Here is a 21,038-nt window from a genome sequence, read left to right as displayed (position 1 = left end):
CTGCCAGGAGAAAATACAATGAAATGAGAAAAACACATTGCACAAACCATAGACTGAGATGATTTCACGGTAAAATAAGCTCTACTTTATGTGTAATCACAAGTAAAAATCTAAATAGCTGAGAACAAAAATCTATTCATCCTACCATCTGAAGCTTGAGAGGCTATTCTTTCTCATTAGCTGACGTCTTGGAAAGACAGCTCACTAGTCCGAATGGGGTTCAGAATTTAGTCTTAACTCCCTTCTGCTGCCTGTGTAGGTCCACTGTCACCGCCTGTTCTCTTCTCACTCAGACAAGCATGAGAGGGAGTCAACTAGCAGCACTTCCTGACTGGGCTCCGCCTCAGTGACTAAAGGAGGAAGCGTTTGTCACCCTGAGCTCTGCCCCAGAGCCTGGCTCACAGCCAGTCAGCGAGGGCAAGGGGAGGGGGCGAGGTGAGGCGGGTGAGTCTTTACCTGAGGAAGTACCAGGTTAGCAGTGCGAAGATGAGCAGCAGCAGGGACAGGACCAGCACGGTGGGGAGGATGTGGTTGCTTTGGGATGTAACGCCTTCTGAGGAAGAAGGAGAGGCAGGGCCAGGGGTCAAGGAGCACCGTCAACAAAGAAGCAGGAAGAGGGGGCAAGGACAATATATGTGCATATGTTTGTGTGTGCAAATGCTTGGCTGCATTTATGTGTCTGAGCCAAGTGTTTATTGCATGAACTGATAAAGCTAAATCAATACTTGGTTCAGCAAAGCACCTCCCATCCTATTCTGGATACAAGCCTGATTTAATAACTGGCTTCAGCAGTATTTTGTCTACAGAGATAAGTATCAGCTCATTTTGTCCTGTCGGTATGTCTAACACAAAATGAGAGGCTCTAAGAATGGAGACTCAGCCAAGAGTCACAGCCAAACAGCCAGCTATTAGCTGTGTTTATAAAGACACACAATAAGCCATAAATTACTGTCCAGGGCTGCTGAGGTTCATTGTGATCCGGTAATAACAAGGCTGTAAAAAAGGCTATTATCAAGCAGATGCATGCTCTGCAGAAGATACATAATAATCATATCTCAGGGAAAAGTGATGACTGCAGTGGGCAGTGATGGGATTTGTTTGCTATTGCAAATTGTTCAGTGTTGTTCAGTCTCACATGTTGAGGTGCATTACTCTTGTCATTGTTCTTACCTTGTGTATGGTTGCCATTGCTGGTGGAATTGGATGTTGTCGTGGTTGCCACCAAAAACAGAAGTGGAACCATTGTGACTGCAGAAAAACAAAATGAAGACGGATATTAAATTTAGTGCCAGACATGTTTGCAAAGTCAAGATTCATGAGAACATGGCCGCTGGATAATATTGCCATTCATGGGAAACAAAAACTATTGACAGATCTAAGGCATATTTCTTTATTTGTGACTGCTTTCGGGAATGTGCTCATCGGTGCAAAGTTCATGGAGACACAATGGAACAACACAATCGTATCCTAGTCATTCATTACTCCTGTCATAAAACCCACAGTGTAATGCCAGACATGTCCACATGGAGGTGCAATTCTCCAATATTTGAAAACAATGCTGGCCATGAGAACAGCTTCCTCGCCAACCCATTGAGAAAAAAAATGCTCTTATAAAGCATATGCTCATGCTTTAATCAGTATATTATCAGACTGAGCAAGAGAACTTGAGAAAATGCCTCTAAGAGCTGATAACAGCTGTTGTCCGTCATCTGTTTCTGTGACAGTGCCATGCTGAAAGAGTGTGTGATTTCCAGGATATAGCATGTGTAGAGTGTTAGTGTGCTATACTGTGTGTTAGAAATTACATACACACACACACACACACACATACAACATGTGTGCACACATATGCATGCCAACAAAAGGCCTGGATAATGTTGACATTGATCTACCAGTAAGTGCTTAAGCTAAGCTAAAGTGGATGGATCAGATCATAAGGAGCGAAATCTAGAGTCGGGAGGCAAGAAGCTTAACACCTACACCCTCATGCTCTGCTCTCTGTCACCCCCCCCCCCCCCCCCCCCCCCCCCCCCTCCCCTTTGATAAACATCACCCTACCACCAACACTCGTTCACATGCACACAAAGACATACAGAAGGCACGCACACACAAACACGCCAACACCCACAGCACCATGAGCTCCATCCAGAGCCCCTACACACAGCGACATCCAGGAGTCTCAGCGGAAAGACTCCTCATTTTCTCCTGGGAGAGGAATTCAGAAGAGGGAGTATAAAGGGGTATCTCTGATCGATTCTTATGTTTGAGCATTCAGAATGGGTTTCACATCACATTGATTTAAGCACCTCTTTTCTTTTTAAAGCTGTTGGTTAGATCTAAAAACCAATAAGCCTTGAGATGTTTGCAGTTTTAAAGCTGTTTTTTTTTCCCCCCTCACATAAGCATAGTTGGAAGTAAAGTGCGACAACACAGAACTGCCATTACAACAGTGAAGCAGAGCACAGTGTGCTTTGTCTACTCAAGGCTGCAGGTGTGTGTGTATGTGTGTGTGTGTGTGTGTGTGTGTGTGTGTGTGTGGTGCTTTGCAGCTGCGGTGAAAAGAAAGCTCGGGCCAAGTGCATAGTCAATGAAGACACTGTGTGTTGAAGCCTCCACGCTGTGCCGCAGTGTCCTGTAATGTGTCCAGGCAGGACATCGGAGGAATGTGAAGGCAGCGGAGCAGAGACACTGACTGCAGCAAGGAGAGAGGGAGCAGAAGGTCCGGGTCAATAATATTTCCTGGAGCGATTAATAAACCCTGACATGTCAAGCCCCTGCTCCGTAGGGAAGACTGATGAGAGAATTCTAATGAGAGAAGAGAGGAGGCGTGATCCCCCGCTTCTCCAGTTCTCCTCCCTCTTCATCCCCCTCTTTAAGGCTCTCTCTGCAAATGTCACAAGCTTGCATGAGGGGGAGGATATTGAGCTGTGTTAGTACAGTGTGTGAATCCTCAGGGTAGACTGTGTGTAAGAAGTTTTTGTGATGTGGAAATACACTCACGGCACCGTTTGGGACTTTCTACTACACAAGCTGCATTGAATTTTATGTATGCTGCGTCTGTCTGTTTGTTTGTGTGTAATGATACAACAGGGACACCCAGCTCAGTGCTAAGAGCTAGCCTTAAGGCTGTGCCTTGTGGTTAAGTGTTGCTGCTTCTTGTAAGCATCCCTTAGTTCCTGCCTCCCTCTTCCCTCTCCATCACCTCTGGAGATCTCACCCTGTCACATTTTAGCCTACAACCCCTGCATGGCTCAACTGCTCCTGGGGGACCGCAGACTATACAACCACTGTTCTCCAGCTTTTCCCATCTTGTCATTGCAGTGGTCTCCAGCCCGAAGTCTTCAGCATCTCTAAGGATATCACCCCCTCTGAGCAACTTCCTTTCCACTGTCTTTGTGGGGAATGTCCCTCACATCACTATAAATAAACCTGCTCCCTAATCTCCAGAGTATCTCATCTCTTCTTCTTTATTTCCCCTCACTCAGCATAAATCAGCCTGGACCACAAGTCTCATATTAGACTATTACTATTAGTCATCATTCAGCTCGGGTCAGACTCTGGGCAAACAGCTATCACCACATTGTGTGCGCTCTCATCTGTGTATTGTCCTCTCTCCATTTAGCACTCAGCAGCTAGACACCAGCCATCAGCCATAATGAAAATAGGTCATGGGAGAAGTCAGCTCGGGGGAAGTTCTAAGGCGTCCTTATTTTCCGATACGAGACATTTGCAAGTAGCCTTGGGGAAGGGTATTGTCCTGCCCAACCAGACAACCCGTTATATTGGTGGTATGTGTGTCCCGAGTTACCCAGGCATAGAGTTAGCGCTCCCTTATGGCGGGTCAGTGACTGTGTGAAGCCTTCAACTGTATTGGCAGTAACTGGGGTCCTATACAGACTGAATGTGATTAACTTAAACCATGACAGAGTGATCTTTATGTACACTAAATTTGGATATATTGGGATATTTTAAAAGTTTATCTTAATACAATACTCACATGCCCACATGCACACTGATGAAGTCATTAGTTAGTGTCATCATTCCTCCTCTCTACACTGGCTGTGAACAGATCTCTCTTATGCAATGTCAGAGATGGGGGACAAAAGCCACAGTCCTCATTTTGTGTTAAAATTCATAATAAAGTTCAGCTGAAGCTAATATGCTTTAGCAGTCTGAGTAAAAATAAAGTGGGTATCTTCAAAAGTTGTTTCCATCCATTGCTGTTTTGCAAATATTTGGAGTTGGTTCATCAAGATTAACAGGTGGTGCTATTTTTCCAGTTGGGGTCATTAAACCATTTAAGAAGATGCAGGGGCAATGAGATGGTGTAATTAAAAGAGTGCCAGTCGAACCTCAAACAGTGAACTAATAATGTAGAAAACATGATGAAAATATCACATTTCTGTTTGTTTCATGTATTCATTTGAGGAGTGTTACACTCTCCTCATCGCTACACACAGATCTGATGTCTTTGTGTGCTGCGACTTTTCGTCTCTTCAGTGGAGCGGAAACATAAGTGAACATTTAAGTCACATGCTTTATGCATGTCATCGCTACTTATGTTTACATTGCACTTTGTCGCATTTTGCCGATATCGATACCACCTCAGCTAATCATAAAATCTTTTTTGTGATATTTTGAGATTCCTCTGAATTTTTTGTGTTGTTTTGAGCACAAATTGAAAATGCTAATAACAAACAGGTGGATGAAAATGAACCTAGTGTTTCCTTACTGAGCTACAGGAGAGACAGTAACAAAAAGACTATAACTTTGGTTGATACCTACGTGATTGAGCCAAAGCTTCATATCATGTCTCCCTGAAAAGGAATTTCTCCATGGCTACTATGGACAGGAGGAATAATTACAGCAACTATTTTAATGAATATATGGGCATGTGACTTTTGTATTTAGACAGACATGAAAAAATCTGAAGCTATCCTTTAACACTGCACTGAATAGCATACAATTCTGTACTTTTTCTGTTTAAGTGCTGCAAAAATATTCTAATTTACCGACTTTTAGTGGAATCGAATTGTGATGATACAACCATCGCCCAAATGAAAGATTCCAAGAAAACTGTGATTAAAAACAGAACAGAACAAAATGATCATTGAAAATTGTGGCAAACGACAATGGGACTACAGCAGTTTTCAGCAGGATTATTTCAAAATTCTACGCATCATATGATGATTTATTATGTGGTTTTGCATACAATTATAATATCAGAAAATCATTTGTAATAACATTGTGAAATTGACTTTAATCATACGACCAAGCCCTGTTTCTGCCTACACAGAGTATGTGACAACACTTCAGCCACAGTTATGTGTTCATACTGCAGAAACCTCCAGCACCTGGTATGCACTGTATGAGTCACAGCTCTGTCTCCACTGATTACAACCTGCCACCAGAATACATGCATACCTCACAGCATGCAAACGAAAATGTGGGGAAACACACATGCACAGACATCAGCATGTCACATTACACACACACAAAAGCAACACAGGATGCAAGCAGACGACTACAAGGCTTCTCTTTGCTTCTTAATCCCTGCTTCAGACATTAAAAAGGCAGTGAGGGAATTCTGACTCTCGTGTTGTTTATAGTCCCGGACCAAAAAGCTGATAGGTGTTTTCCCTGACAGCATTTTGTTTTGGAGGATGAGCTATCCCTCTCTGTGGACTTCTTTCTTGTGGTGTGTGTACACTCTCTGTCATTCTGTCAGTGTGGCTTAAAAAAAGCCCTTAAGTGACATAATGATAACCCTGCAGCTCCCCACCATTGTCTCACTAATTATCTGCAGAACCCTAACCATCAGAAAGGACGAGCTTGTTACAATTAGAAGATAAGACGGAGAAATTGGCTGTCTTTGCCTTTGACAGGAAACGCGATGTTCCCTGGCACTGTGTCTTCCCGTGGACAGAGCACTGTCAGTTCCACTGAACGTGGTTTCTTTGGGCACAGAGTCTCTCTGTCTCTTCAAATACATCAGCTGGGGAATTCAGAAAATGGGTGGTGGGTGTAGGGGCGATGTGACAGGGTGAGCTAGCAGTAGGTACATTGTGTCCTCAGAGCAAAAAGCTGCCAGACTGTTTACCCTTTAGGCCACAAGGATTTTTATAACTGAAACCCGCAAGATGGCTTATTGGAGGAAAAACAACCAGTAACCTGAAGCCTTCTGTGCATTTTCTCACTGCTGTGATTGAAATATGTTTAACCTTTTTGCTCCTACCCAAAACTTAACCCACTCTAGTGTTAATAGGTTATTCTATACAGTATGCTATGTTTTTTTTAACTACTGAGGAAATAAATAATTTGACTTTTAGGGAAACATAATTATTTGCTTTCTTCTTGAGAGTTAGATGAGAAGACCTATACCACTTTCATGTCTGTGCATTCAATATGAAGCGACAGCCAGGGAACAATTAGCTTAGCTTAGCTTAGCTTAGCTTAGCTTAGCTTAGCATAAACACTGGAGGCAGGGGAAAACTACCTGGCTCTTTCCAAAGGTATATTTAAAAAAAAACAACTTACCAGAACCACGAAAGCTTACAAAGTAACACATTATATCTCATTTGTTTAATCTGTACAAAAATTCTAAAAAGTATAAAAATGACAAGTTGTGGCTAGTTGTTTCCACCAGTTTCAAGTCTTTATGCTAATCTAAGCTAACTGTCTGTTGCTTCTTATTTAATGGGCAGGCATGAGAGTGGTATCAATTTTCTCATTAAACTCTCAACAAGAAAGTGAATATGCATACGTTTAAACCAACTAAATTCCTATCAAATGTAAAGAGGAACAATTAACAGGCTATAATAAATAGCCAGACCAATAATTCAGTCATCCAATATTATTGGCTTATTGGATTTGTTAACATAAATATGCTGTTAATTACAGTTTCAGACATTACAGGTTTTTTTTTTATAACTAAAACAGATATTAGACATTTTATGTAATTTAAAATTATGAATTGTATAACTTTACGTCATCTTGACATCTGTTGTGTTTCCGATCAAAACTGACTGACTTGATTGACAAGGAAAACACACTTTTTCATAAACATTCATTCAGTAAACACCATTGAGCAACAACACTGATCCTCTTAAATTATTACAGTATATTGTGACATAAAAAGCCCAATTTACCTTTTAAGTCTCTGGTGCAGCTGTAGAATAACGTGATTGTGGGCAAAAGCATTAGTGTTGACCAGAATGTAACATTACTGCCAACAGGGCCCTCTTCTACCTCTTCTGTGTCGATACTCTCGTCCTGGTGAGGGCCCTCATTTTAAAATGATATAGAGACTTCATCATTGTCAGCTGCGTGTCAATTTTGGCACTACCACAGAATGACATGTGATCAAGATAGAGAGGCTTTATTTATAAAGCAAAAGCAGTGTGGTTTCCAGTCATGTTGTGGTCAGATGTTACATTGTTTTTGATCTCATCATTGCAACAGTCACAGCATAACCTGTCAGTTGAAAAGATGTAGATGTGTGTTGTTTTTAGTACGTCTTAATATTATTGTTCCCATGTGTTTAATTGTGTGTCTATGTGTCTTTCAGTTCTTTGCAGTACTGTAGGCTTATAAATGTATTTCCTCCGGTTGCGCACGTTTGACCGCAAACACAACAAATGTACAACACCTCAATTAATCACCATAAAAGTATGAAATGTGTTATCAAGTTACATTATGGGAAGTGTAGGATCCAGTGTTTTTGGAACTTGAACCATATTATGGACACAAAGTTAGGATATCTCGGCCTTTACTGCATTCGTTTTTGACCATACTTTTAAAAAAGAAAATCTGTCTCTTGTGAGTCCCTCAACTTTAAGAAAGTGGAATACTAAATATTATTGTGTAGTATTGTGTGTCTTTGTATCTAATGTAAAGGTTTTTATGAAAGGAAACTTTGATGATAGAAAAGTAAAGCTTTAAATCAGTCAGTTTGGACAAGAACACAGCAGGAAGTTTAACAAGTTCGCGCTTTCTGTTGGAGTAGGTCGACCTCATACTGCTGTCTCTCTGCTCTCTGTCTTTGGGGAGCTGCAGTGTGTAAACCTGGGCTGGGTTAGCTATTTAAAGGACAGTGCACTACATTCACAGTTTTGACTGAAGAAATGAAGCTGGGGTGTCCATCTGCTCACACAGATGTGCGACCGCTTCCCATGCAATGTAACCTAGTTGGACAAGGTGTTCAGTGTTGCTCTTTCTAAAATTATCCATCCATTACTGTTGATAATTGTCCATTACTATTCTGCAGATAATGTCCATAATCTAAAATCAAAATGTACCACAATGCAGTAAACGCATATATTTTAACATTTAAAATGAAAATGCTGGAGCCAGTTTTCTCCACGTGACACACTATTTATTATACCCAATTTGAAATCATTCTAAGATTTACAGTACACTGTGAAAAATTAGGATTTTTTTATTATGTATATTCTGCTGTTCTTCACAGTGTGTTCCCATGGTAACCTGACCAGCAGTACTGCCACCAATGTGGTACCTGTGGGATGTTGAACACGTCAGCTTTAATAAAAAAAAAAAGAGAGAGAGAGAGAAAGAAAACCCAGCAAAGAGACACACACCGAAAACCTGAGAACCTGATGTCAATCTAGGCTTTTGTCTGAGTTAGCAGCCACTGAAGAACAATAAAGTTTGATTAAAAAAAAAAAAGTGGAGTGTGTTAAGGTATAATGTTATACACACACCGAGATGCAGCAAAACCTCACTGCAAGAGCTAAATATCTGTATTCTCTATGGTATATTCATATAATTTGTAAACATAGGTTTATACAACAGTTTAATATATATAGTTGATTAATGGATTATGCTAAAATTATTATTATAACTAGGGTTATGCTTTCTTTGTGTGCTAAAATGCAAGTTCAGGTGACAGTGCTGTTTAGTGTGTAAGTCAGAGGTACAATGTGGTGCTAATTAAGAAAGAAGCCTGCTAACTGTGTGAAACAAAGCTTTTAAATGTGCTCTACAGTATACCAAAACAATTTGGTAATGGACCAATAGCTTTGTATTGAATAAGATGCACCTTATCTGATATTGTAATGGACAGAACTTCAAGTAAACCATCAACGCTTCCCTGTCTCTTCGACTTGAGAGTATATAGATACTAAGTCACAGAAAAGGTGGACTTAAGCAAATGGAGCACAAGTCAAAACCGAGGTATGACTAGCAGTCTAAGTGTCCTTGAAATATGGTAAAAACGTCAATTACACTGGTGATTCTGAAAGTTGCTGTCTATAAGACCCTCTACTAATTTGTAACTTTTCACTGTCACTTTACTGGCTTAAGTAATTTCAGCAGACAATGAGTACTAAAATCTATCAAGTTGCACGTCTGAACTTGGAATTTCAAAATCCTTCCATGGGAACGTAATACTCTCTATTGCAGCTTTGCAACTTCATTTAAAAAAAGATTACTATTATCATTATCAGGAGTAGTTGTAGTACTGTGTCACACTGCAGTATCTCACACTAGCACTATCTATAGCAACATTGTACAGTAACAAGTCTACCTCTGCAGCACTGCTCTCTTGCCAATCTGTGTTCCTCCCCTCCTGCGCTCCTAGCATTGTCATTAATCAATTCCTGCCTCCTTCCCAGGGTGCCCAGACACTGTGGCAGCGGTAATGACCTTGGAGACCCTCTGGCTCCACTCTGCAGTGTCAGCCCTCCACCTCAATGGGAACAAGTGTAGAATCTTTCACAGTGATCACAGATGAATGTGTGAGAAAATGCATACATGCTTAAAGTATGTATGCATGTTTCCATGCAGTAGAGAAACATTTACTTAGCAGAGGAACAAAGAGAAAACCACATTTGCCACTGCCATAAAAACAAAAACCAAAAAAAAAAAAAAAAGGCGCTGTGGTTGGTTGCCAGGTTCAGGTCATAACATCCTGTTGACTGAGATATGGCGGCTACTGTGTCTGACCCTGAAAGCACTGCCATTAGAGCAGTCCTCACTGGAAATAAGAGCTTTTAGCCGCTGCATATTAGTTAAAAATAACATGGGAGAGATGAGAAGCGATTACTGATAATCCTCTTAAAAACATTCCAGCCATAACTGCAACATTTGAGAGCTGCTCTCAATTAGCGTATAACTTAGTGTCTTCAGCATTTGTTTTTTTGTTGTGTTTTGGGTTTCTGTCTTTTTTTTGTTGTTTTTCTGTTGGTGTTGTGGATCAAGTGTGATTCCTTTAGATTAATTTGTGACCAGCACAACTGGAACCTGTTGTATTGTAAACATGGATGCTTGGTAAAGGTGTCTTTTAATCCCATGAGGGATGAGATGGCGGACACTTTAATAAAAAATTAATTAATTCACTCATTCATAATATTTAGAAGCTACTGTCACATTCTGGTGGGACATGAAAACTAAGAATGTAATTGGGAGTAAACATTTACTCCAGTCTGTGGTCTGCAGAAGCATACACCACATCTGAGCTTACACTTGGTTGGCTTGTTTGAGTGTCATTTAGTCAGTGTGTTCACGCAGTCGCGTGTATGTTAGCATGTCACACGCAGTCACAGTTTATATTCTTCCGAGGAGCCTGTAGGTCTTTTAATCACTTCTGATCCACAGATTTACATGCCTGCACAAGTACACTACATGCATACGTTTCTGCACCAAATCTGCTAACAATTGGCATGCAAAGCCACACTGCCTAGCGACACTAGGCTGCTTGGCATGAAATACTCACACATAGGGACACACACATTCCCACAAATCCACAAACGCTACAGCAGGGATCCATGGGAAACACATGTGCCAGGGCCTGTTTGAGGACCACCGTGCCAGAAATCATTCTGCTTGCGGTCCATCATCCACAACATGTGTGTGTGGTGGGGGGGTGGGGGGGGGGGGCAATTTCTCTGTGAGGGTCTCATCATGTCCTCCAGGCTCCATACACCTCCCGACCTGACAACGTTGAACACTGAGGCATCCATCTTTCTCCCATCCTGACACCTCTGGGATTTACCTCCTCCCCTCTTTCAATTATTCAGAGGCAGAGCAATTATGGCCTGGAATCAGAGCCGTCGATAGCCTGTGTAATGCACGGCAGCTGGGCTGAAAATGACAAAACCGGCGTTGTGACACTTCTTATTATCACCCAGCACTCTGTGATTAGCGGCACTCTGTGACTGAACAGGTATTAGTGTGAGAGACATACTGTATAGAGAGAGAGCGAAGAAGAAGGGATTGTGTATAAAAGCTGGGACTCTGTCAAGGTAGTGAAGCATGGGAAACGTACTGCTCGACCTGTAGGGCCATTAAGAGGACAAAAGTGTAGCATAAAATGGCAAACTACGTTCTTGTTCTTGGACTACTGTATATGAGGTGTGCACTTGTCGTGTCAGTTTTAGAGGTCTGAGTATACTATATAATATAGTAGACCTGTATTCTTCAACTAATTAAATGACAATTCTGGTATTTGTCAACTTGGGTGTTTTTGTCCATTATGACTATTAGTCATAATCAGTCCTCCTCTATTTTTTGAGAGGCAAAAGGGAGATCAAAGTATAAAAAAGAATATTTGGTTGAAATAAACCATTACCAAATCTCAGTATTTATAAAGTATTTTTTCTCTCTTCTTTGGAAAAAATCCATTGCTGAAATTCTGTTTAAAATGCTTCAACAGCGACACCTGCAGGAGGCAGGCTGTAAGGCAGAGTAGCAGCAGTAGATAGCTCCTTGCGTTAGCCAACACAACAGTTAGCTTGTTGTAGCAGCCTAAAGGACTCTTTATACATCCATGGAAGGACTGTTAAGGACTGTTGTTAAGCTAGTGGGAGAAATTATCTGGTCTGTGCAGTGCAGCAGCTGCAGGACGCTGTCGTGGAGGCTGGAGAGAGAAGCAACCGGAGAAATAACCAGGAGTGTTAGCTTGTTTGGTTAACCAGCAGCCACAAAGTTCTGTTAACTAACATACAAGATGATCATCAGCTACAAATGGACGTTATGACATGAATACTTCATCTCCATGAAAGAAAGAAGAAGACGTCAGATAATGTGAGTCAGATACAGCTTCTCTCTGTCTCTTTGGTCGCTAATTTCATCTCTCATGGTTAAATGTCTCTGTGTGGCTTTTTTGTGTTTTTTTATCTCCTTAACAAGAATGCAGCAGAGATCATATAATGTGTTGTGGGTAACATTAGTTTGCTTGTTGAAGTTACAGTGAGCTGTCTGAGCTTTGCAAAAAAACTTTAAGTCTACAGAAATCATCTCAAACACTTGTCTTTTAGTCTGACAAAAAAATCATCTGTAGAGCAATTAGCCACAACTGCAGTCTCATTTTATTGTATAGTGGTGTTCAATGAACGCAGCACTGTTTATATTTTGTCATTTTATATTTACAATTTGGAAGCTTGTAGACACAAATCATCTTTTTGTGTTTGCTAACACTTCCCTAGCACGCATACAAGATACATCCAATGTGAGCCACAGCCTCACAGTAATGTAAACAAACCTCTAAATCAACTGGAAATTGGACCAGGAACTGAATCTGTTATGCAGTTTATTTTTTATATATTTGCAGCTATTTGTCTATCTGGCACTTCTTATTGACTTTACTGCCACCTTGGGGTTGCCAGCCAAGGCAGAGACTCCAGGGAGTCACTGGCTGTTTCCCCCTGCTTCCAGTCTTTATGCTAGGATAAGCTAATTGCCTGCTAGCTCTAGCTTCATATTTGTCATACAGATACTCTATGAGTGGTATCGAGCAAGAAATCACAAAAGCATATTTCCCAAAATGGTGAACTATTCCTTTAAGTTTTTTGGAAAGTTGTTGGAGGTTCATGCTTCTTGCCTTGATCAATATTGTACTTGGCAAAGTCAACATTTCCTAAATTTCCTACAATTGTGCAGGTGAGTGAAATATTATCATGACCAAATAGTGAAAATGCACAAATATATAAAAATGAAACCAAGACTGACAAATACTGGAATTTCCCTTTAAGGTTGTCAATCATTATAAGGACCCCTTTATATTTTGCAACACTGCCATTCTGTGGATATGATTTTGATTAGATGGTGTCGTTACTTTAAGTTGTTCTAATACACTTAATGGCAGACATAAATGCAGAAATCACAGCAGTAGCCATTCAGGAATGTTAACCACCTCTGATTATAAGCCCCTAGTATTGCCCACATTCAGCTTACACATCAGAATAAATCTGAAACAATAAACAAAAAGATGAATGGCAGGGGTCACATTATTATCACCTCTTTAACTGGCTATAAATTTGTCAGAGGTCCTTAGAAATTTTTATGGCCAATAAAAAGGATTAAATAGATTAAAATATAGTTCTATGCAGAATCATAATAGCTGAGTCAGATGCCGTCTGGGAGCCTGGTTTTAGAGAGCATTAGAACCAGACTGTCTCCCATGAGAATGTATGGCTCATTTTTATGTCATGTTATTAAAGCATTGGAATAACAGGCAACTGAGAAGTCCTGTGGGACTAAGAGACCCATTTTACTCAAATGAATTAAAATAAATTGCAGTGTCAGTGCTTGTAATGATGACAATCCACAAAGCTTTTCTATTGTGGTTAGATTTATTTAACATCATCGCTGACACTGGAACTGAGGCTGAACAAACCTGGCTGTCGCAGAACACCAAACCTCAGAGAAAGCGAAAGGGAGAGGGTGATCCTATTTTGAACCCCCATTTTCAGACATAGAGAAACAGAGATAAGCACAGTCCTTCGGGATCTGCACATGACAGACAAGATCTATACCCCAAAATATCCTTTCATTCCCTGAGAGAAGGATGGGGAGGAGGGGGAGGGAAGCGGTGGAGAAACAAGTGATAAGCACCGCTGCGGGAGAACAAAAAGCCACTTGATTCTAAGGGAGGAAAAGAGAGAGGAGGAGGAGAGGAGATGTGGAACCAGAGGGGATAAGTAAACGGCCCACGCGGCGAGGATGAGGGGCCTGCCTCCGCTGCTCTGCAGAGATAGAGCAGACCTGTCTGCTCAGTGCAGACGCAGACTGTGAAACCCTCTTGTGAGCCTTTAAAAAGGCATATGAGGACTGTGTCTTATAGCTCTTCACACGACGTCCCCAGACTGTCAGCATGTCTGCACTGCCGAACAGTTTCGGTTGCCATAGCGAACCGCGCTATCACACTTCATCTTTCAGAATAACTGCCCCTTCATGCTTCATGCATCACAGAAACACACTTGATGACAACAGGTTTGACAAACAAGTAGAAAAACAGTACAGTCCAGATTCACAGAGTAGGTGCAGTAAGTGCTGTTTCGAACAACAACCTGCCTTTTAGGAGAAACTGGAAGTGGAAGCATAGTAATTATGTTACCTAAACCTAAACCTCACACATTTTTCACAATCCTCTTTTGCAGGATCACGGCCCCTGCAGAGCACATTATGAGCAGCACTTTGTTGATTAAGATTGTGTAACCCTGTTGTTTGCTCTCTGCCTGAATTCTATAGAAATATGAGTCATTCAGTGAGGCCTTGGGCACCATAGTGAGCCTCATTGTCCTCCCTCCTAAGCCGGCTTGTTACACGAATGAGAAAGGACACAAACACACATAAACCATACGGAGCGCAAATGACTATTCTCAGTCGAAGGCCTCTTGGAGAACTCGCTGCCCTCTTGGAAAAAGGAAGTTCAACATCCAGTCCTCACACACTGCTGACAAAAGCTCTGCGAGACAGGCCGGCATACTGGGGGAGACCTGGCCCCGCCACTAACAGCTCTTGACAGAGGCATGGAGGCATGACAGGCCATCAGAAATCATGGATATACACACCAGACAGGGTGCAGGAGGAGGTGATGACACATTGGGTACCCATAAATCTCAACAACAGACAATGCATTTGACCTGCAGGCCACAGAGGTAACAGAAGGGGTCGAAAATCTCAGCTCTGTTTACCAATGAGATAGGAAAAAGCTAAATTGTAGAGCTCAACTGAAGTACTTGCCTGTCTTTGCCCCGAGGACATGACAGATTGGGCTTACTGGAAAAAAAGTTCAGACAGTATTTGAAAGTCATTTCCATACCTTACATAATCAGACTTTCTTCTGTTTGTTGAACAAAACCCTGACGACACTCCAATGCAAGGGAAAACAAAATACTTTTTGACCCAGGTCTGTTTTTTTTACTGGCAAATTGAAATCTGAAAGTTTAAGAGTTACAGGGGACTGCAGCACTATATAGCATAAATACTACGAGGGAAGAAAAACAGAAAGGTCGAGAGGGCAAATCAACCTTCCAGCAAGAAAAAAAAAATGTCCTTGCTAATATTTCAAAAGTTCACTTGAAAAGTCAAAGTGTCCTCTATCCTTCTCATTCAACTAGAACTCTACAAAACCTTATGATTCTCCGAGGCTGACATTTGCGATGTGCGATCTGGGTCACATTCCTAATAAAAGCTACTGTATTTGAACATAGTTGCTCGTCTGTGTAAGGCTGCATGCGTGCAAGCCTGCAAATGTGTGTGTGTGTGTGTGTGTGTGTTTCTGCAGTGTAAGCACATGCTGTCCTCCATCTGCTGTTTGATAGAGACTGTTTCCTTTCCTTTGCAGCCAGCCAACCAGCCAGCCAGCCAGCCTTCCTGTACCGTTCTGCTCCAGAGGGGAAATGGGAGCAAGACTACCACACGCTCCTGACAAAAAAACCTGGATAAGATACGTACACATGCAGAGACAATCGGACAGACAATGACTTAACCACACATTTTAAACACAAACATGCACACAGATAGTCTCCTCTCTTTTCTCTTTCCTTCCTTCTTAGACTTTCAGCTTTGTTTTCCATTCCCCCCATCTACTGCATGTTCCCTTATTTTATCATGGTCACACACCTCCACAAGTCATTAAACAGCTTGGTGGGGACTAAAATATTTGAGTTGCACAACAATGAGGGGGAATTCAAATACAGGAAAAGTCAGCAGTATGGGTGTTAGGGACCTTTTGCAGTTGCGCAACCCCTAATAATGACATCAATACAACAAAACTTCTATCAACGTATCAGAACATGGGTGTAATAACAGGAAAATGAATCTGCAGATGCATCTAACTGGGACAGCCCCAGTGACCTCAGTTCATGGTGGACACTACATATAAAGAAAGATTAATCTTGACTTAACAAAAAAAACACTCATTGCTTTATGTCTCTTGAGAAGGATTCACTTTCATATCTGTCTGTTTTCCGTCTCCAACCATGCCAAACAGTAAGACAATAAAATGTAACCAATGAATGAATCCAAATCTCAGTACAAAACCAAAAGCAACCCTGTCTCACAGACTCATATTAGCACAATGTAAATACATTTAATGTTCTAAACAATACTGGAGATTTTGAATAATCGTCAACTTGCACAGTCAAGTTAACATTTTTACTAATGTACATTACACTATGTTTTTACCCCCATTGCACATCACCATGCTACTTCCTGTTTCCTGATCATTTTTTTAATAGCTGATAGACAACACGCTATTGCTGTGAATCCCCAGATTGAGGAAGTGACAGTATGGCCGCAAGTGTGCCAGAAACTTGTGATAAAAACTGTATCTATATACGCAGAAAATACATAGCCTTGTGCAAATGAAAGGGAGTTGTGTGTCCAAGTGAAATCCTCAAAAAGATCCCCAAAGACTGAACTCAAGTGTATAAGTGTATAAAAAGTGAATATCAGCCGTTGTTATACATTAAATATGCTTAGGATGTAGATGTAGGCCACAGTGTGCTAAATTACCTAGATGAGTGTTGATTCAAAGTATGCTGATACTCAAATCCATAATAGCAGGTCACATGGTGCTGACCGAGTCCAGTGGTCACATTGTTGTTGACGTCTTCGGTGTGAGGTTGGACAGAAGCTGGAGGCGGGGTGAGTGAGGTCTGCTCTCACAGCCAACGAGGACAGATGATCCCCGGATCCAAGTGGCAGTGAGATGTGGGTCTCAGTGCTTCACTTCCAGCAGCTCACCAAGCAGAAGCAGCCAGCCTGGATTTTTGTAGAGCAGCTCTGCAAGTCTTAAAGGGATGTTCACCACCTTTAGTTTAACAGAGAACGAGAAGGACAGAGAGCATATTAGACAACTATTAACACAGCTAAAATATGACAGAGAGAGAGTAATGCAAGAGGAAAAGCTGCAAGATGTTGGAACAGAGCAGAAATGGTAGAAACAGAAATGTAGAAATGGTATGTAGCAAGAAGAAGCAAGTACAGTTAAGAGTAGAGGACTGCTTCCCCAAAGGAGGAGGCTGTGAAATAATGAGGGGACTCTGGGGCATTGTAACAGCATATATATATATGTACACCCTCTATAGGTTAGCCTTTATGCATAATAATATTTAGCTTTAAGGGAAATTCATAAGTTTGTATAAGTATCGACATTTTCCTCATATGCAACGGAATGGTGAAAATGATCACAAAAAGTCACCATGGTGAGGAAAAGACATTTAAATTAATCAGGAGAGTTTATTGAGTTCATTTTTTGGGGTAACATTTTACTGAGCGCCTACAATGCAAATTAGCCTTCCAAATTTAGCAGACACTGATAGTGAACCTCACTTTATATTCAGGCTAACCCCAATTAAAAACAAAAAAAATGTATTTTCATCTGATTTTTAAATCTACTGATGGTAAAAATATGCATATCATCCAAGATTTGTACCCTAGATTTACAAAAAGCCTCTTTCCGTCTCATAACCAACATATTTATTTTGATCCCTGAAGAGTTATATATGTCACTGAACATTTTTTTTTCACTATTTCTGTCTGTTTGTATTAGAAAATACTGGTAAATACTGCACACTGTAGTAGAGATTGCAGGTTGGTACCACCTAATATATAATCCTTGCTATTACCCACGGGAGGCCTAAAAGGAGGGTAAGGGGGGGAGGAGGCGGGTGTGAGAAAAAGGGGACAAGGAGCACAATTTATCTACCTGGGAACACTAAGCAGCCAAAGAATCTGGAAGCAGTGTTTTGATGTGAAAACCTCATAAGTGCAGCTTTACCTTCAGCTGCAGGGGTCTAAACTTTGATGGACTGATTGAATCCTTTAAACTATGAAACAGTTTCCAAAACTGAGAAAACTCAACACTGCATGCTCAGAAATAAAATATCTTTTTCAGCCTTTCTCAGCCCTTGCAACTGACATTTTGGAGATACAAGGTTTTCACCTGCCAGCGGCAAGGGAGCATGCCGAGTGGTTGCTATAGCGACGCTCTCGTCTAGCCGTGCAGAAGGGAGGTGCGGAGGGGGATCTCTCTCCACGTTTCTCTCTTTCTAGGCTGTAAGGATAAATGAATGGACACATCTCCTGCAGCCCTCCCCGTTTCCACCCCTTCCCCACTGGAGCTCAATGAAAACAGGCAGCCAACATTTGCTCTATGACATCCTGGAAAATGAGGTGTCATGCTTGAGGTTTTCCATGACAGCCAAATAATGGCACAAGCTAAAGAGTGCTCAGAAGGCAGGAGAGAGTGGAATGGAGATGGGAGACTTAATAAAAAAAAGTTAAAAAAAAAAAAAGATCACATCATTATTATTGTAATTTAAATTTTTATTCCTTCTGTCAATTACACCTAAGCTCCTGGAAAGCACCGTGAGGGGGTATTTCAAATCACATATCATGTCAAAGTTCATGAATAAATAATATGAGGTCTGACAGTGTGGAATCAGATCAAGCTAACTGTTAAATAATAGAAGAACCTTCCTGTAATGCAATCGGATGCAGAGCATCATGCTTGACAACATCAGAAGGAAACACTGCAACTCATGGAAGCCGCCAAATGCAGACTTGTGTGTAAAATCCCTGTGTGTGTGATTTTTTTAGATGGACTACAAGCTGTAGTCCATCTAAAAAGGGTCACTGTTCATGCCCTTTCACAGCTTCGACTGGGCAGTCCCACCCAACCAGCAGGCACTGGACACTTGAAAAAGGTAGTTAAATATAGGCGGGAGTGAGTATAAGAGAAAAAAGGGGCTTTTAGTTGCCATCTTAACTTCCCCAGGTTGCACCAAAGGCGAACTAACTCATTCAAACAACCACTGCCACCTCAACACTATTTCTTACATACTTTCTTATCTTTACTGAAAACAACTATTCCTTATCACAATTAACTACAATAAAATAACCATTAATGTGTTCTTTTCAGAGGTTATTTAAGGGAAAGCTAGAGCAATGACACAGACATAACTAGACAGCTCATGATGACTGTGCTATCACTATATCACTTCCTCACAGTCAACACCCAGTACCACAGTGCATATGATAAACACTACATACTGTAAATAAAGGTGTTACTGAGACAAGACTCCTGTTACGCGACAAGTGTAACTGTGGGCATGACAAAAAAAAATCCTTTAAAGGTGACATATCATGCACATTTCCAGGTCTATATTTTTATTCTGGTGCTCTACTGGAATACCTCTGCATGAGTTACAGTTCAAAAAACTATTTAAGCTTAACCATTTAAACTTATTTATTTTAAACTGGCAGCCCTTCTGTTCAGCCTCTGTCTGAAACAGGTCATTTTAGCTCCTGTCTCTTTAAGGCCCCCTTCCTGATGAGCCTCTTGGCAGATGTGGCTCGGGAGGCTTAGTTAACAAACAGTAGTATTTTGATTTCCGTAGTATGCAAGCGGACAACGTGAATAACCTGTGGAACAACCTCAGCAACAAAGGCAACCACATCAGACAGCTGTTTGTGGCCATGCGTGAACAATGGAAGTAGAGATAACTTTGAAAATGAAGCGTTCAGAGTAGGCTTGAACATACAGAGACAAGGAAAAAGGAGAGAAACAGGAGGAAAATATTATAAATATATAAATCTTCACATCTGTAGTCAGAGCACTGTTTGTGACTAACAAACATGGAGTGCAAAAAAACAACCCTGCATTCAAATTTGCATTAATAACAGGAGGTGAAAACAGACATTAAGGGTTTTCACAGCAACATAACATACAGGCAGCACAGAAGAAATGATAAATCATCTCTGGCACTGTATCTGATCACTGCTCCCTGGTGAGCCAGATCTAGGTGTGTGTGTGTATGTGTGTAGCAACCTAGTGTTCATAAAACTAATGTTGTATTTGGGTGTGTAACCTCTCTGAGCTTCACCTGTAGGTGTAATGGATCGTCCAAGTACAACATGTGGACAGCAGGTGTTGGATTTACAGCTGCAGAGTCGAAAACACAGTTTCACGAAAACTATCATACAGCTGTTATTTCCCTGCGCTCAGCTGAAAATACATAGAACCAAGGTGACAAATACCAGCTCAAAGATAGACAGACACCTGTGAACACATGTATACACACACACACACAGACACACACATTTGGCTCTTGGACTCTTCCACCTCTCCAGGGTTGTGGTCAATCAGATTACAGCATCATACCGAGATCTGCGAGTGCTCCAACACAAATCCATTTATAGAGATAAGCTTTGAGGGCAACCATTGGCACACACAGATACACACAGCTGGAGAAAAAGAGGGAGAGATGTCACTTCACCCCACTGAGGAGCCATCCGAGTCACTATCGGGCGCCTGCATGGGTCCAGCACAAACACTGTGTTTATAGAAGTCCTCTCTGACCTACCACTGTGTGCCACTTCCAAAAACATAATGCCTCCATGAACAGTGCAAGACCCCCACAAGGGGTCATGAGATAAATCTGAGGGGTCGTGTAAGGGGAAAGCAGAAAAAATATATTTTATTTCTTTTCTGGCTATGCTGGATGTTTTTACTTTCTCAGGGCTCTGACAATTATTCAAAAAGATCAATCTGAGAAGACAAAATCACTATGTGGCTGACACACTCTATCCATGATGAGCGGCTGCAATTCATTAATTGCTCTGTTGTAAAGGGGACACATTTACATTTCCAGGTCTATATTTATATTCTGGGGCTATATTGGTATATCTTTGCATGATTTACAGTTCAAAAATGTATGCAGCCCCTCAGTTCAGCCTGTCTGAAACAGGCCGTTTTAGCTCCTGTCTCTTTAAGGCCCCCCTCCCGATGA

General features: G+C 41.3%; 1 protein-coding gene and 1 long non-coding RNA gene across 6 annotated transcripts in view; one reads left to right on the top strand and one right to left on the bottom strand.

Moving 5' to 3' along the window:
• Window positions 1–21,038, bottom strand: part of ptprea (protein tyrosine phosphatase receptor type Ea) — a 53,369-nt gene that overhangs the window by 10,301 nt on the left and 22,030 nt on the right. The window contains exons 2-4 of one of the 5 annotated variants that reach the window (XM_044337396.1): window positions 16,759–17,056; window positions 1,171–1,248; window positions 457–553 (exon numbers count right to left, since the gene is read on the bottom strand). In XM_044337396.1, the coding sequence (XP_044193331.1) occupies window positions 457–553; window positions 1,171–1,243 (170 nt within the window). In that variant the 5' untranslated portion in view covers window positions 1,244–1,248; window positions 16,759–17,056. Of the gene's footprint in view, window positions 1–145; window positions 360–456; window positions 554–1,170; window positions 1,249–6,537; window positions 6,573–7,148; window positions 7,282–16,758; window positions 17,057–21,038 lie in introns of those variants that run through there. The other 4 variants (XM_044337393.1, XM_044337394.1, XM_044337395.1 and 1 more) reach the window with 4 other exon arrangements.
• Window positions 2,474–17,849, top strand: LOC122970981. The gene is made up of 3 exons (XR_006399375.1): window positions 2,474–3,220; window positions 3,701–3,702; window positions 17,839–17,849. It is a non-coding gene; the product is annotated as an uncharacterized LOC122970981 (long non-coding RNA).

The sequence above is a fragment of the Thunnus albacares genome, chromosome 20 (assembly GCF_914725855.1).
Source record: "Thunnus albacares chromosome 20, fThuAlb1.1, whole genome shotgun sequence".
NCBI classification, from domain to species: Eukaryota; Metazoa; Chordata; class Actinopteri; order Scombriformes; family Scombridae; genus Thunnus; species Thunnus albacares.
This window is presented reverse-complemented; position numbering and strand designations above follow the sequence as displayed.